Consider the following 18,181-nt stretch of genomic DNA (forward strand, 5'->3'; position numbering starts at 1 on the left):
AAGACAAAACAATGAAAGACTTTGATATCTGAAGTAAACAGACATGGCAAAGTAGAATCAAATGCAGGATTCTTCACTGTTGTATTATGTTTCTATTTAATAGGTAAAAGTGTATTTGGAATTTGAACAGATTTGTCTGTTTAAATTACTCAGTTGTTTAATTATGTAGGTATAATCTTATAGTTATTTAGTTTATACTTTGGGATTAATTCAGTACTACATCATTTACTTTGTTACACAAATTGTTGAAGCTTTAGCCATTGGTAGCTCTTTCATTTGGCCCCTATGAGTAACTCTCATCATTGCAGGATTTTTTTTTTTTTTTTGGTTGATGTTTGTATTTGTTTGGTTGGTTGGTTGGTTTTTAGTACGTCTGTACTTGTTACTACAAGATGCTTTGGGAAGAGGTAGCTACATTTTTTTAAAGTGTTGATAGTAAGCTTAGTAATTTGGAGTGCCTTATTAAGGTCAGGGCTACGTCTGATTCTCTTAGGAATGGAGCTTTCCTCAATTTAAAGCATATGGTCAATACTCTTCATTCAGGCCAGACATGTTGCTAAAATAGCTCATTATAACAAGTGCCATAAAGAATCTGGATGGAAATTAGAGATATTAATAACTTAATCATGTGTCTTCCTTAAAGTCAATGTGCTTATAAGGAACTGTGATTGATGGAGGAGGAGCTTTAAAAGTCTTGTTTTACATATGGAGAGATATTAATAACTTAATTAAATATGTTCCCTAAAAAAATGTGCTATAAAGAAATATGATTGATGGAGAAGAGCTTTTAAAAGTTTTGCTTCACTTCTACACTCACATGAGTGTTTCCATTAAACTATATGCCCTCCAAGCAAGCAACTTTCATGGGAGGAGAGAGGGCTTTTAAATGCAAATCACCTTCTGTCTAATTACATTTTTTTTTCTTATCAAATACTTGTTAGAATTTACAGTTTCAAACTGATTGTAGTCACATTGGAGGTAAAATTTCCACAGGGAGAGAGAGAAAATTACTGGATTCCTTTAAGCAATAGCAATAATATGAAATTATCCCCACAGTGTTATAATCAAGGCAGTCACAATAGGTATACCTTAATGTGCAGTGCATCACAGAAAAAGAATTATTCATATAAAGAACAGTTAAATTGTTTATAAAATATATACTTCCAATTATTTTCTAAAATAAAGCATAAGAGAACAATGAAGAGAAAAAATTGTGTAGTGTAAGTCAAAGAACATAGATAAAAAGATTCTCTGCCTTATTATTTTTATTTGAAAATTCTTATTTTCTCTGCAACCTGACTTATTTTCACTTTCCTACACAGTATTCTTCTGTCATTTTACATGTGGAATCATTAATTCCTCAATCAGTCTGGTCCTTTTAATGACCTACTCTGTCTTCCTTCAACTCATGTGGTTAGCTTGAGTGCCTTGAGTGGTTCACCTCTTATCTTCATGACATTTTGTTTAGAAGTATTTTGAATAATAAAAAACACGGTTTTTTATACACAAGAAACTTGTTTCTCAAGTGATTTTCTTGAGAAAGATTTCTAACAGTTTTAAGTAAATACTTACCAATGGGAACAAAATTCGTTTTTGTGAGCACTTTTTTCCACGTGGAAACTCCATCTTCCTTCTTTCCTTCCCTCCCATCTTTCCTTTTTTCTTCTTTTCCTCCTTCTTTCCACCTTCCATACATGGATGCATGCATATTTACTAAGGACTTACCGTAGTAAGGGCTGAACCCTGCTTTAGTCCCACCCCCACCACGGCACTTCAGCCCTAGTTAAAATTGACCACGAGTCAATGGACAGCCACCCATGGAGTCAGCTGTGCATTATTTAGGCTTGGGTGTTGCATGTAATATCTTTCTCTTGTTTTTTGTTGCTATGTTTACTGTTTGCTTGTTACAGCTGACATTTAAATATTTTACCATCCTCCATGAAGCCTCACCATTAGAGACTCTTCTTTGCTCTACTGAACTCCAAAGATATGATTAAGGATGAAATACCTTTTTTTTCTGTGATGGACCCGAAATTTTGTGCCCTCTATATCAGCTGGAAGTTGTGTTTTTTTTGTTTTTTTGTTTTTTTTTTTGTTTTTTTACCTATTCCAAGATAAGGTCGGGTCATTTTATAAAACAAGATTGAGGAAACTTTCAGAGCACCTGGGTGGCTTAGTCAGTTAAGCTTCTGACACTTGATTTTGGCTCAGGTCATGATGTGATGGTTCTTGGGATGGAGTCCCATGTCAAGTTCTACATTGACAGCATGGAGCCTGCTTACAATTCTCCCCCCCTCTCTCTTTCTGCCCCTCCCCTGCTCTCTCTTGCTCAAGTACGTGCACTCTCTTGCTCTCAAAATAAATAAATATTTTTAAAAATGAAGATAGAGGAAACATTTTTCCCTCAGCCTTACTCTATAAATTTGTATATTTTCCCAAAGAAATAATTCAGATCTCAGCCTTTGCTACTATCTCCAAATATTTTTTGCCCTTTTCCCATCTTTTAACAGGGTTTCCTTCAGTTTCTACATCTCTTAAACGAGATCACAAATTCAGGTTTAACCCTTTTCCCTTGGGGTTTATTGGAGAAGAAAGCTTTGAGAAACGGCATTGTGGTAAAATTTAGATTCCTATTGTTTATCCTTTTACATATCTAACTTGCAAGATTAAAAATGGTTGGTCCCATATCTGTATGTTAGCCTAAGGAGATAGCACTGTGTATAATCTGGACCAGAATCTACAGAATGAAATCAAATATGTAAATCTTCTAATTGAGAATTGCTTGGTTACAGAAATAAAACAAACAAACAACTTAGGAGAAAGAACATATGGCCCCTCCATTCCAAGACTTCCAATGGAAACCCAGGAGGCCTTGAAAAGAGTGGTTTTCTGATCTATCCCAGAAACAGATTGAATTTACAATAATAGGTTATAGTTAAATTAGAGCCTTCTTGGGTAACCTTTCTCTGCACACTCCATTGTCCTCACTTTAATGTGAATAACATTAACAAAAAAAAATTTGTTGTCTGGCAACTGGCCCTTTGTTTCAGAATTCTGGTCAGTAGGTACAAGTTAGATCACTCAACAATACAGCGGAGCACAGGAGCAGCAATATTATAGCTAATAGGAGGTAGTGTGGCTTCTTTTCTTCGTAAAATAAGATCAAAGGGAGACTGAAACTCTTCCACATTTGAGTTCTAATTTCATGTAGAGTATAGCAAAGGGATGAGAAGGTATAAAAGATAAGATGTACATATTTAATTCACATTTACTGAATGTTTAATATATATCTATACGATACTAGGTGCTGCGAATATAAAATTCCAACACCAAAATAAACCATGATTTCTGGCTTTGAAGAGATATGCAGATTATTAGAATTTATGTATCTTTGGTTCTGAATTTAAATTGCAAAACTGTGCTATATATAGATTTTAATTTAAGTGTGCTTATCTCCCTGATATGATTAATATCTCTCTTAATATTTCTTTACTCTTGCCGTCTTTAGGAGATAGTCAACTTCAACTGTCGGAAACTAGTGGCCACAATGCCACTGTTTGCTAATGCGGACCCCAATTTTGTGACTGCCATGCTGAGCAAGTTGAGATTTGAGGTGTTTCAACCTGGAGATTATATCATACGAGAAGGAGCTGTGGGTAAAAAGATGTATTTCATTCAACATGGCGTTGCTGGTGTCATCACAAAATCCAGTAAAGAAATGAAGCTGACAGATGGCTCCTACTTTGGAGGTTAGTGGGGAAAAAATGCAACTGAGATGAAGTATAAGTTGCTTTGCTTATGTCTCTTCATCAGAACTTTGGAGATGTCAGAATGCTGATTTGTGGCTTTTGACTATGAATTCGCATTTGAATTCCGATAAAAGTGTCTATAATGGCATGTTTTCACATTTCAGTGTCACACATTTAGTGGCTGTACATTTACCACTGGATCACTTGAAGTATCTTTTTATCAGTGGCTTCAACCAGATGGAAAGTATATTTTTGTCTCACACGGAAATCCCAGGAGGGTCAGATGGCTCTCCCCAGGACAGTTTTCAGGGACCCAGATTTCATTAATTTCATTGGTCTGCCATCCTCAAGAGTGTTTTTCTCATTTATACAAGAGGACCTGGTTCCTCTCCATTATGTTTGATATGGCCCGCAGGAGAGGGAGAGCGGCACAGAGAGAATTGAAGAGTGAGCAATTTCTCTATTTAGGGGTGTGCTCACAATTGTCACTATCACTGCTTATCTATATCTGATTAGCCAGAATGTAGTTGCAAGAGTACTTCTAGTTGTATACTTACAAGTATACTAGTTGAGTGATGTGTAAGTCAGGGATCTCCAGAGAAACAGAACCAATAGGATAATATATACACAAAAGGAGAGTTATTATGAGGAACTGGCTTATACAGATATGGAGACTGACCAGTCTTATGATCTGCTATTTACAAGCTGGAGACCCAGAAAAGCTGATGGTATAATTTAATCTGGTTCCAAAGGCTGGGAACCAGAGGAGTTGATGATGTACATCCCAGTCCGAGGGCAGAAAATGAGATGAGATGTTGGCTCAAGTAGTGAGATAGGAAAAGAGGGTTGAACTCCCCCTCTTTCCTGCTTTTGTTCTGTTCACACCTCCAGTGGATTGGATGTTACCCACTCACATCGGGGAGGACAAATTCCTTTACTGAGTCCACTGATCCAAATACTAATCTTATTTGAAAACATCCTCACAGACACATCCAAAAATTACGCTCAATCTGAGCACCCCATGGCCAGTCAAGTTGACACATAAAACTAACCATCACAAGTAGAAATTTTCCTTTCTAAAAATCTGAATATTTGAATTGTTGCCAAGTTTTACTATTATAGGATATATATTTATATTTGTGCACATGTATAAAGCTTGCCTAGAAGTTGAATAACTGGGTCAAAGACTGCATATTTTTAAGTTAAAACAAACACCAAATTGTTTCTTTGATGAGACAGCCTGTTTCTACATGCCTTACCAATTCATTTTTACTTTTGCCCTCTAAGTAAAAACGGCATCCCCTTCTTGTTAAGTGTGCATTTTCATCATTAATATTGAGGTTGAAGCAATTTTCATATATATTATTTGTACTTTATTTTTTCTGTTTATTCCTTGCATATTTTTCTAATATTTTTTTACCTTTAAAAAAATACATTTACTCATTTTTGAGAGACAGAGAGAGACAGAGCACAAGTGGGGGAGGGGCAGAGAGAGAGGGAGACAGAATCCAAAGCAGGCTCCAGGCTCCGAGCTGTCAGCACAGAGCCCGACGCGGGGCTCGAACTCACGAGCTGTGAGATCATGACCTGAGCCGAAGTTGGATGCCTAACTGACTGAGCCACCCAGGCGCCCCTTTTTTACCTTTTTAAAACCAATTTACAGAAATGTTCTTAATATATTTTTGATAGGCTTTAACTATTTTCTTCAAGATTGTTGTTTCTTTTGTAACTATCACTAACTTTCCTTTTGTCATTCTGATCTTCATTATTATTGACTTGATTTGAACTTGCCTCTCCTTTCCTTTAAAGCATTAGAGATTTTGTGTTCCTTAAGTGGCTTTTGTACTCTGCAAAATTATGAAAAGTTTTCCATATTTACCTCTATTTTGTTTGGTTTTATAACATTTTATTACTATTTGATTAAAATTTACTGTATTTATGATTATACATACTTGAATTATATTTTTATTTTAGTATTAATCCATCCTGCCTATATTTGTGAGTATAGTATGAGACAAGATTCTGTATTTTTCCCCCAAAGAGACAAGTTTATCACCATCACTCATGGAAGATTTTATCCTTTCTGCAAAACTTTGAAATATTTCTTTAATAATATGCTGATATAATATACACTATTGTAACAACAGAAAATAGTACTGGATTACATATTTAAAAGTTGCTAAGAGCGTGGATCTTCAAAGTTCTTATCACAAGAAAAAAAAAATTTATAACTATATATGGTGGCAGATGTTACCTAGCTTTATTGTAGTGATCATTCCCCAGTATATACAAATCTCAAAGTATGTTGTCATGAGCACGCTATGAAGGCACACACACAAGTTGTGTCTTTCTACAGTGTCAGCTTTATTCAATCATAAAGCAAGATTAATATAATTATAAAGCAGTTTCACGATTCCAAACTCAATGACATTTCACTACTTGTTTAACTTGCTTTGTACATGTCACACAAAGCAAATCACAAGACAAGCAACACATCAAACAGATAGAACAGGGGGTAGGGAAATAACAAAACCGAACATGAAATCAGTCTGTGGACGCACAGTTGACATAGAGCCTAGGTCTGTCCAGGTCAGCTCTCAGAATGTGCCGCTGATTATGTCCAAGCAGTGGAGGCTCTCTGTTCTGTTCGGAGATCAATCGATCAGAGCCTTTGGTGGCCACTGCCTCCAAATCGTCCATGTTTCATGTGGTCACACACGAAATGGTCAGTGTCTTGAAAGTCTTACAGGTTGCTACCAAACTCTTCCTTTTTTAAAGGGATTTAACAAGTCTTGGGCCTTTGCAGACCTCCTCTGTTTCTGCTGAGCATCGGTTCTGAGTGTGTTGTCAGCTCAAGCTGGTTTCGGCTGGTATCTGGTCTTAGCTGCAATGCCCTTGGTTCTTGTGTCACTGCTTGACCTAAGTTACTGCTTGACATGAGTAACTGCTTGACCCCATGTTGCTCTCTATAGTTGTATACCTGAAACTAACATAATGTGTCAACTACATCTCAATAAAAAAGGAAAATCCTCAGTATGGAAAGAGCCCAAATGTTCAATGGATGAGTGGGTAAAGAAGATGTACACTTTTCTTAGTTTCTGCCAATTCTGTTGAAACATTAGAAACTTAATGATTAATAATAGGCCTCTGGTACTACAGTATCAAGACGTTGCAAATTTAATGTTTAAATATTTCCCAACACTAGGAAACTGAAATGTTTTTCTTAGAAAAAGACAAGAAGTCTGTCTTCACATATCCACAGGTTTATCCTGTAAGCGGCGATCCAAGTGAAGCTCTTTCTCTTCTCGTAAGTGAGGTATTGAATAAACGATCCTTATTACTTTGCGTTCATCCTTCCCAGACTTTATAATATGCCATCTTTAGAAGGCTTCTCAGTCAGAAGCAATGTTTCCCACCATTGTGTCTCCATAGTACCTCTCATAGCTTTCCAGAATCCTAGAATCAGTCTACTTCATACTGAAATTAATAGTGTAGTTGCCTATCTTCCCCCCAATACTTGATGGTAAGCAATGTGTATATCAGAATCATCAGAGAGCTGTTTAAAGCCAAAGATGCTTAGGTCCCACCCATCAGAGATTCTGATTCACTAAGTCTAGACTGGAGACAGATTTTTATTTGTTTATTAGAGACTAGCCAGTGTATCTGGTCCCTTAAAAAAACAAAATCAGTAATCATTTAAAAAGCATTTAAGTCAGGTTAGTAACAGTTGAGAAAAAGGCAATGAATTCCATTTTGTCATAGAAAAATAAATATATGCTGAGTTTAAGAAGGTTTCTTCAATAACAGTTAAGAAATATTAACTAGGAAAAGTTTTGAATTTTATTAAATGCTTTTTTGGAATATATCAAAATAACCATAAGGTTCCTATACATTAACCTGTTGTGGCTGACTAAAATATATCAATTCAAGGTAATTAGCTTCCTTGACTTTCCCTCTCACTCATAGTTTTGACGTTTCCAGCTTCTCTTTCTTCCTACTTGTCTTTGTCATGATTCTGTTTTGCCTCATCAGCCCCTTAGACTTTTGTGCAGATTGTGCAAAGGAAAAAAGACATTTGGAAAAGCTAAGAACCAAAAAATTCTACTTTAGGAAGTACAGAGAGTCAATATTCCAATAAAGAAAAAAAGGGTAAATGATGGGGTAAGAAATAAAAGCATACATGTACAGGCCAAGTTTGGGGAAAGTTTGGGAGGGAAAACATTTTGAGGCAATTAATGGGGGTGTGATAAATATGTAGAAGAAACATCAAGAAAGGACTTTCTGGAAGCTTTATTATGCATTAAGAATGTATTTTTACATTTGACGTACATTTTGTCAATTCAGAGGAGCTTTTAATTACTATACGGTTATATTTGCTAGTATGATTAAGGTTTTATACAAAGACTGTGACACTTACCTCCCTAGGTTTAAGTGGATTACACTATTAGTAAAGTCAGTTTATAGTAATGGATATCGTTGTGTTGAGTCACAAGATCATTAATGGGATAAAAACTAGTTTGTCCTGATTTATTATTTTGAACACGTTGTAGCATCTCTGTTTATAGGTGAAATTGGGGCTGTTATTTATTGTTATGGTGGTTATTTTTGTGATCCCCTAGCTGATTTTGGATATCAGGTTTTATTTACTTCTTGGAGAGAATAAGAAAACTTTCTTAAAAATGTATTCTCAGGGCGCCTGGGTGGCTCAGTCAGTTAAGCGTCAGACTTCAGCTCAGGTCATGATCTCGCGGTCCGTGAGTTCGAGCCCCATGTCGGGCTCTGTGCGGACAGCTCAGAACCTGGAGCCTGTTTCAGATTCTGTGTCTCCCTCTCTCTGACCCTCCCCGTTCATGCTCTGTCTCTCTCTGTCTCAAAAATAAATAAACGTTAAAAAAAATTTTTTTTAAATGTATTCTCTATTTTAAGGAAGTTTAAACAACCTAGGCATTACCGTTACTTGAAGCCTACTTTGGTTTCATGAATAAAGCCACTTGTGTCTGATTCTCTGTCTTCTATAGTTATTAAAGTACTCCAGGTTTCTACTTCTTTATGAGTAATCGTTTAGTTCATCTAATTCAATTGTTCATAATACCGAAAAGCTTAAGAAAAAATCTGGTGCCAGGGCCAAAATTTTACCTTAGGGTTTCTGATGGAATTGAGTGATGTTGAGATCCAAATATCAGCATGAAAAAAAAATCCCCAGAAGATTCCAGATAATTTTCACATTATATATATGTATACATAGTTCCCTTTATATTTTCAATAAACATTTAATTTTTAATTTTAGATACAACAGTTTTAAATACAAAATGATTACAGAGAATTCCATATATCTCATACTCAGTTTTCTATTATTAAAATTTACCATTACTATGATACATTTGTCACGATTAATGAATCAATATTGATACATTATTATTAATAAGTACTTAATAAAGCACACACTTCATTCAGATTTTCCAATTTTTAACCTAATATCTTCTTTTCATTCAGGATCCCATTTACTTGTAATGTCCTCTGGTTTGTTCTTGGTTTTTAAAGTTTCTTAGACTTTCCTTGTTTTTGATGAACTTCACAATTTTGAGGAACATTAGTAAGGTATCTTATAGAATGTCCCTCAGTTGGGATGTGCCTGATGATTTTATGATTAGATTGGGATAAATTTGGGGGGGAAGGAAGATTATACACAAAAAGTGCCATTATCTGCACATAATATCCAAGGTATATACTATCAATATGTCTTATCACTGTTGATGTTAACCTTGATCACTTGGATAGAGATAGTGTTTGTCAGGCTTCTCCACTGTAAAGTTACTCTTTTTCCCCCTCATTCCATACTTCCCTCTTTGAAAGAGAGTCACTAAGCATAGCCGATGACTAAGGACTGGGAAATAATGTTCCAGTTTCTTAAGAACAGACTATGTACATAAATTATTTGAAATTACTCTAAGTGGGATATTTATTTACTGTCTTACATTTTTATTTATTTATTAAATCCTTTTTTATATATAAGTATGGACTCATGAATATTTTATAATTTGGTTTATAATCCAATACTACTTTGTTTTCATTTGTTTTTAATTCCTGCATAGTTAACATATGGTGTTACAGTAGTTTCAGTGTACTATATAGTAATTCCACAATTCCATATATTACTCAGTGCCGATCCAGATAAGTGTACTCTTAATCCCTTTCACCTATTGTCTCTCATCCCTGCACCCACCTGCCCTCTGGTAACCATTTTGTTCTCTATGGTTAAGAGTCGGCTTTTTGGTTTCACTCTCTCTCTTTTCCTTTGTTAGAATTTGTTTCTCAAATTCCACATATGAGTGCAATCATACAGTATTTGTCTTTCTCTGACTGACTTATTTTGCTTAGTATTATACTCTCCAGCTTCATCCGTCTTGTTGCAAATGGCAAGATTTCATTCTTTTTATGGCTGAATAATATTCCATTGTATATATACCACATCTTTAACCATTCACCCATTGATGGATACTTGGGCTGCTTCCATGTTTTAGATATTGTAAATAATGCTGCAGTAAGCATGGGGGTGCATATATCCCCTTGAATTAGTGTTTTTGTATTCTTTGGGTAAATACCCCAATAGTGCAATTACTGGATTGTAGGGTACTACTATTTTTAATTTTTTGAGGAAACTCCATACTGTCTTCCACAGTGGCTGCACCTGGTTTTATTCCCACCAACAGTGCACAAGGGTCCAATCCTACGTTATTAATTGTATTGCTCAAATTGTTCCAGCTTTGGCCATTTGGACCTCTTTCAATTGGCCCCTGTGTACCTTTGAAACACTCCTGTTATTGTGAGTTTGGGACTTTTTTCTCTGTCTTGTTGAGATTTTTTTTCCAGCGTTGTAAAATGCACCTGGCTCATTTTGTATATTTCCTACCCAGTCATAGATTCAGCCATTCCACCAAGGATCTCTGGTTCTGTTCATTGGAGAGTAATTTTAGAAACAAAGATCTGGACACCAGGTGTACTCATTACTACTGGGCTATCATTACTTCTAGACCCTCTCAGATGACAAGGCAAAGAGTTATATATTCATATACTAACGTGTATATACACATATCTATAATAAATATTTCTACGTGTATCCATCTGTACCCATGTTAAGCTAAATATGAGCTCATACTGATATTTCCAACTCTAATCCATTACCACATGGATTGTTTTTGACCTTCTTTTCCTGTTTATCTATAATATTTCACTCAAAAGTAAGAAATCTGGGGCATCTGGGTGGTTTAATTGGTTAAGCATCTGATTTCAGCTCAGATCATCATCTCACAGTTCATGAGTTCAAGCCTCACATTGGGCTCTCTGTTGTCAGTGTAGAGCCTGCTTTGGGTCTTCTGTCTCCCTCTCTCTCTCTCTGCCCCTCCCCTGCTCACTCATGCTCTCTCTCTCTTTCAAAAATAAATAAATATTTAAGAAAAAAGTAAGAAATCTGGTTTCCACTATATATTAACTTAATTGTTCAGTTGTAGTATACCTGTATAGTGGTTTCAGAATTGTTAATCTGTACATCCATAGGAAATAACTTTATCAACTGGAGTATAAATCTAATGTTAAGCTCTTTTTGCCTCTCCACTCATTTGCAAAGATGCTTAGGTCAGTATCTTATTCCCCAATCCCCTCAGTGAGATTGTTTCGATATTTATAATCCATTTATATTCTTTTGCTACATTCTGCATTCTACTCTGAGAACTTCTGACTTCCTCAATTATTTTTTTAATTTGCATACCACATATGATTTACTTTTTGTGCTATAAAGTTTTATAGGTTTGGACAAATGCTTACTGTCCTCTATTCACCATTATGATATCATACAGATTAGTTTTACCACCTAAAAAAAAAAATTGTGTGTGTCACCTATTCAATTCTCCTGCTCCCTAACCTATGGCAACCACTGATCTGTTTACTATCTCACTGTTTTTTTCTTGTCCAAATGTCGTATAATTGGAATCCTACAATATGTAAAATTGTGGGTTTTTTAATTTCGAATTCAAATTGTTAATTTCTGTAATACAGGAAATTTAGTTTTATATATTAACCTTTCATTCAGTGGTCTTCTATACTCACTTATCAGTTAGGGATTTGGGTCAATTCTTTGGGATTTTCTTCATAGATAATCTTGTCATCTACAAACAGAAACAGTGATATTTCTTTATTTCTAATCCATATACCTTTTATTACCTTTTCTTATTTAACTGGCAAGGACTTCTAGTAATATGTTGAATTGGAGCAGTGAGAGAGAACATCCTTGCCCTGATCTTAGTCCTTGTAGAGAATTTTTTCCCCTTGATTTTGGAGTAAAGCATATAATTTCTCACTATTAAAAATGATTTTGAATTTTTGTAGATATTTCTTATCACATTGAGGAACTTTTCCCATTACCACTTCTGTGAGAGTTTTTTTTTTACATATATTTTTGTATTTTTATTATTTAAGTAATCTCTATGCCCAGAGTGAGTCTCAAACTCACAACCGAGATCAAGAGTTGCATGCTGTAGTGACTGAGCCACCCAGGATCCCCAAGAGTTATTTCTTTTACACACACATATATACACATATATATATACATATATATATATATATATATATATATGTGGTAGGTTACATTGATTGAATTTGATTTTGAATGTTGAGCCAGCCTTGCATACCTGAAATAATTTTCAATGTATAAAAATGTATTAAAATGTGTAAAAATGGTTGGATTCAATTTTCTAATATTTTGATCACAATTTTTCTGTTTACGTTCATAAGAGATATAACTCTGTACTTATTCTTTCCTGTAATGTAGTTTTTTGGTTTGGTTTCATTTCGTTTCCTATGAAAATAATTCTCACTTCAGGAGTGCCTGGGTGGCAGAGTTAGTTAAACATCAGACTCCAACTCATGTCATGATCTCACGGTTCCTGAGTTTGAGCCCCGCATCAGGCTCTCCACTGTCAGCACAGAGCCCGCTTTGGATCTTCTCTCTCTCTCTCTCTCTCTCTCTCTCTCCCTCCCCAGCTCACGTGCTCTCTCTCTCTCTCTGAAAAATAAATAAACATTAAAAAAATAATTTTCACTTCATAGAATGAAATAAAAAGTGTTCTTTCTGCTCCTGTTTTCTGGAAAAAATTGTGGAGAATTGATATTGTTGCTTCCTTTTATATTTGGCAGAATTCATTAGTGAAAACATCTGTGATTCATATTTTGCAGGTTATTAATTACTGATTCAATTTCCTTGATAGATATAAGGTTATTCATCTATGTATTTCTCATTGTGTGAGTTTAGTTTATACTTTCCAGGAATTGCTCCATTTCATCTAAATTTTCAAATTATAGACATAAAGTTGTTTGTTGTATTCTTTTATTACCCCTTTTTAATTACTCCAGGATCAGTAGTGATTATCACTTTCTTTTCTGATGTTGATAATTTGTGTTCTTTCTCCCTGTCTCCCTCTTTCCCTCTCTGTCTCTCATTAACTTTCCTAGAAAAAAAAATTGAAAATCTTTATAAGAACTAGATTTTGCTTTCATTGATGTTCTCCATTGTTTTGTTTTCAGTTTTATTGATTTCTACTCTAATTTTTTATTATTTCCATATTCTTCTAGCTTTAGACTTAAATTGCTCCTTTCTATAGTTGTTAAAATGGAAGCTTAAATTGCTGATATATATCTCTCTTCCATGTATTTAATGCTATATGCTATAAATTCTTCTCTAAATATTGTTTTTCCTGCCTCCCACAAATTTGATGTCAAATTTTATTTTTCTGTAGCTCAAAATGTCTGTTTGATTTCTTTTGAGACTTCTTCCTTACTTATATACTATTTAAATATTTGGGTATTTTCAAGATATTTTTTCATTGTCAATTTCTAGTTTGATTCCATTGTGACCTGGAAATTTACTTTGTATGGTTTCCATTATTTTATGTTTGCTAAGTTGTATATTATGGCTGTGTATCTTGATGGATGTTTCATATGAGCTTGAGGAGAATGTATACTAGTTATATTAGATGGAGCATTCTATACATGTCAATTGGATCACATTAATTGATCCTTCAGGTCAAACCAACTATGTCCTTGCTGATTTTTAGCCTGCTTGATCTACTAATTAATAAAAGAAGGGTGTTGAAGTCTACAATTTTAATAAAGAATTTTCTTATTTCTCTTTGCAGGACCATCAGGTTTTTCCTCATGTATTTTGACATTCTGTTGTTGAGTGCATACATGTTTAGCATTGTTATATCTACTTGGAGAATTGACCCCTTTACCATTGTGTAGTGCCCTATTTTATTCCTGGTATTTTTTTCTTGTCCTGAAATCTGCTTTGTCCAAAATGAATACAGCTACTCTAGCTTTCTGTTGATTGGTATTAATATTATCTATCTTTCTATCGCCCTATACTTTTTTATATATATTTTTTTATTGTGACAAAATACACACACATAAAACCTGCCATCTTAACTCTTTTTAAGTGTATGCTTTAGTGGTATTAAACACACTCACATGTTCTGCCAGTACCACCATCCATCTCTAGAACGTTTCATCTTGTAAAATCGCAACTCTACATCTATTAAACAATAAATCCCCATTTCCCCTTTCCTTCCAGTCTTTGGCAATCACTATCCTACTTTCCGTCTCTGTGATTTTTTTTTTCATTACTCTAAGTATCTCATATAAGTAGAATCATATAGCCTTTATCTTTTTGTGACTGGCTTATTTCACTTAGCATGGTGTCTTCCAGGTTCATCTATGTTGTAGCATACGTCAGAATTTTCTTTCTTTTTAAGGCTGAATAATGCTTTATTGTATGTCTGTAGCACATCTTACATATTCATTCATTAGCTAACAACTTGGTGACTCACATTTATAGCTACTGTGGAGTGCTGCTATGAACATGGATGTATAAATATCTCTTTGAGACCCCATTTGCAATTCCTTTAAGTATATACTCACAAGTAAAATTGCTGGATCATATGGTAATTCCATTTTTTTTTTTTTTTGAGGAATCCTCATACTGTTTTCCATGGTGATGGTACCATTGTACATTCTCACCAACAGCACACAAGTCTTCCAATTTTTCCATGTTTTTAACCTTGTGTGGTTTTTTTTGTTTTTTGCTAGTAATCTTCCTAATGTGTGACTTGGTATCGTATTATTGTTTTGATTTGCATTTCCCTTATGATTAGTGATGTTGAGCATATGTTCATGTTTGTTAGTCATTTGTATATTTTCTTTGGAGAAATATCTATTCAGATTCTTTCCCTATTTTTGAATCAGGTTGTTTGGTGTTGATTTTTAGGAGTTTTCTATATATTTTGGATGTTAATCTCTCATTGCATACATGATTTGAAAATATTTTATGAGCCTTTTTATTCTGTTGATACTGTATTTTGATGTACAATTTTTTTTAATTTTCATGAAGCCCAATTATCTGTGTTTTCTTTACTTACCTGTGTCTTTGATGTCTATCCACAAAATAATTGCCAAATCCAATGTTGTGGAGCTTCCTTCATGTTTTCTTCTAAGAGTTTTATATAGTTTTAGGTCTTACATTTAGGTCTTTGGTCCATTTTTAGTTAATATTTATCTGTAGTGTTAGGTATTGGTTTAACTGTATTCTTTGCAGATGGATATCTAGTTTTCCCAGAACCACTTATTTAAAAGACTGTCTTTTACTTTTTTTTTTAAATTTTTTAACGTTTATTTATTGTTGAGAGACAGAGAGAGACAGAGCATGAGCATGGGAAGGGCAAAGAGAGGAGGAAACACAGAATACGAAGCAAGCTCCAGGCTCTGAGCTGTCAGCACAGAGCCTGACACAGGGCTCGAACTCACAAACCGCGAGATCATGACCTGAGTCGAAATCAGGCGCTTAACCGACTGAGCCACCCAGCCACCCCTGTCCTTTACTTTTAAATAATCTTGTCACCCTTGTTAAAGCTCATTTGATCATATATGCAACGGGTTATTTCTGTACAATCATTTAATTTTTTAAAAACTGTGGTTTTTAGAACGGCTTTAGGGTTACCACAAAATTGGAAGGAAAGTACAGAGGTTTTCCATGTACTTAACTCCGTGCCCCCACACATGCTCAGCCTCCACATTGTAACATCACTCACCAGAATGGCACCATGAGTGAACCTACACTGATATAGCATAATCACCTCAAGTCCATGATTTACCTTAGGATTCATTCTTGGAATGATATATTTGATGATTTTAGACAAATGTATATGACATATATACATCAGTGTAATATATACAAAGTATTTTCACTGCCCTGAAAGTCCTCTGTGCTTTCCCAATTTATTTCTTCTCCATCTGCCCAACAATCACTGAACTTTTTATTGCCTCCATGGTTTTGCCTTTTCAGACATATCATATGTTGTAATAATACCATATGTAGCCTTTTAGATAGTCTTCATTCAGTTAGTAATATGCATTTAAAGATTGCCCATGTCTTTTTATTGCTTGGCAGCTTGTTTCTTTCTAGTGCTGAATAATATTCCATTATCTGAATGTATCACAGTGTATTTATCCATTCACCTCCAGAAAAACATCTTAGTTGTTTCCAAGTTTTGGCAATTATGAATAAAGCTGCTATAAACATCCAAGTTTTTTGTGGACATGTTTTCAACTCCTTTGGGTAAATACTAAGGAGTGTGATTACTAGATTATATGGTGAGAGTATTTTTAGTTTTTTAAGTATCTGCCAAACTGTCTTTCAAAGTGGCTATACTATTTTGCATTCCCACCAGCAATGAATGAGAGTTATTGTAGCTCAAAATGCTCACCAGTATTTATTTTGTGTTGTCAGTGTTCTGGATTTTAGCCATTCTAATATGTCTATAGTGATACCTTATTGTTTTAATTTACATTTACCTGATGACGTATTATGTGGAACATCTTTTCATATGCTTATTTATCCAGTGTGTATATTCTTTTTTTTCTTAAGGTGATTTTATTAAAGCATGGGGACAGGGCCCAGGGGCAGAAAGAGCTGCCTCATGTGTATATATTCTTAATTGAGGTATCTGTTAAGATCTTTGGTCCATTTTTATTCAAGTTGTTTTTTTTTTCCTGTTGAGTTTTAAGACTTTTGTATATTTTTAGATAAAAGGTTTTTATCAAATGTGTATTTTGCAAATATTTTCTTCCAGTCTGTGGCTTGTCTTCTTATTCTGTTCACATTTTCTTTGCAGAACAAAGGTTTTTAATTTTAATGAAGTCTAAGTTATCAATTATTTCTTTTATAGATTGTGTCTTTGGTATTGTATCTAAGAAAGGCATCAGCATGCCCAGGGTTATCTAGATTTCTCCTATGTTATCATCTAGGAGTTTTATAGTTTGTGTTTTACATTTAGGTCTATGATATATTTTGAGTTAATTTTTGTGAATGCTATAAAGGCTGTGCCTTTATTGTGTGTGTGTGTGTGTGTGTATGTGTGTGTGTGTGTGTGCATGTCTGGTTGTCCCAGCACCATTTGTTGAAGACACCATCTTTTCTCCATTGTATTTCTCTTCCTTCTTTACCAAAGATTATTTGGCTATATCTAAAGATGTCATTTCTGGGCTCTCTGTTTTGTTTCACTGATCTGTCTATTCTTACACCAATGCCACACCATCTTGATTCCTGTAGCTTTATAGTAAGTCTTGAAGTAAGTCAGTCCTCCAACTTTGTTCTTCTTCCATATTATGTTGCCTATTCTGGGTCTTTTGCATCTCCATATAAACTTGGAATCAATTTATCAATAATCCATAAAATAACTTGCTAGGATTGTGATTGGATTGAATTGAATCTATAGATCAAACTGTGAAGAACTGACATCTTGACACTTTAAGTTTATATCTTCTTGTCTAAATGTATGGACTATCTCTCCATTTATTTTGTTTTTATTTTATTTTATTTTATTTTATTCCATTCAAAGGGAATAAGAACATCCAAACATGTCAGAACTAAAACTGAAAACCCTCTCATGTTTGTTTAATCTCCTCTAATTCTATAATATACATCTTTTCCATAACACAGTTCTTTTTTATTTTGTCACTTTTTTTCCAGAATCACTTGCATTAATATTTGTTCTTTTTCTCATGGCACCTTCAAAGAAAGAGGTTTTTCTTTGAGCCAACTTCTGGATGTTTTTTCTTTATGAAACCTTTCATTTTCTTTAGGTTTTAGATTTTTTAATATTAATTTATTTTTGAGAGAGAAAGACAGTGTGTGTGTGTGAGTGGTGTAGGGGCAGAGAGAGAGGGAGAGAGAGAATCCCAAGCACCTAAGAGCTAACAGCGTAGAGCCCAATGCAGGGCTCAAAGTCACAAACCATGAGATCATGACCTGAGCCAAAATCAAGAGTTGGCCGGTTAACCAACTAAGCCACCCAGGCACCTAGTTTTTAGTTTTTGCCTTTTAGTTT

General features: G+C 34.6%; 1 protein-coding gene across 1 annotated transcript in view; it reads left to right on the plus strand.

Moving 5' to 3' along the window:
* Nucleotides 1–18,181, plus strand: part of HCN1 (hyperpolarization activated cyclic nucleotide gated potassium channel 1) — a 392,613-nt gene that overhangs the window by 340,163 nt on the left and 34,269 nt on the right. Inside the window, exon 6 of the mRNA XM_049648096.1 lies at nucleotides 3,509–3,749. Coding sequence (XP_049504053.1) covers nucleotides 3,509–3,749 — 241 coding nt within the window. The remainder of the gene's footprint in view (nucleotides 1–3,508; nucleotides 3,750–18,181) is intronic.

This window comes from Panthera uncia, assembly GCF_023721935.1.
Source record: "Panthera uncia isolate 11264 chromosome A1 unlocalized genomic scaffold, Puncia_PCG_1.0 HiC_scaffold_17, whole genome shotgun sequence".
Classification (NCBI taxonomy): Eukaryota; Metazoa; Chordata; class Mammalia; order Carnivora; family Felidae; genus Panthera; species Panthera uncia.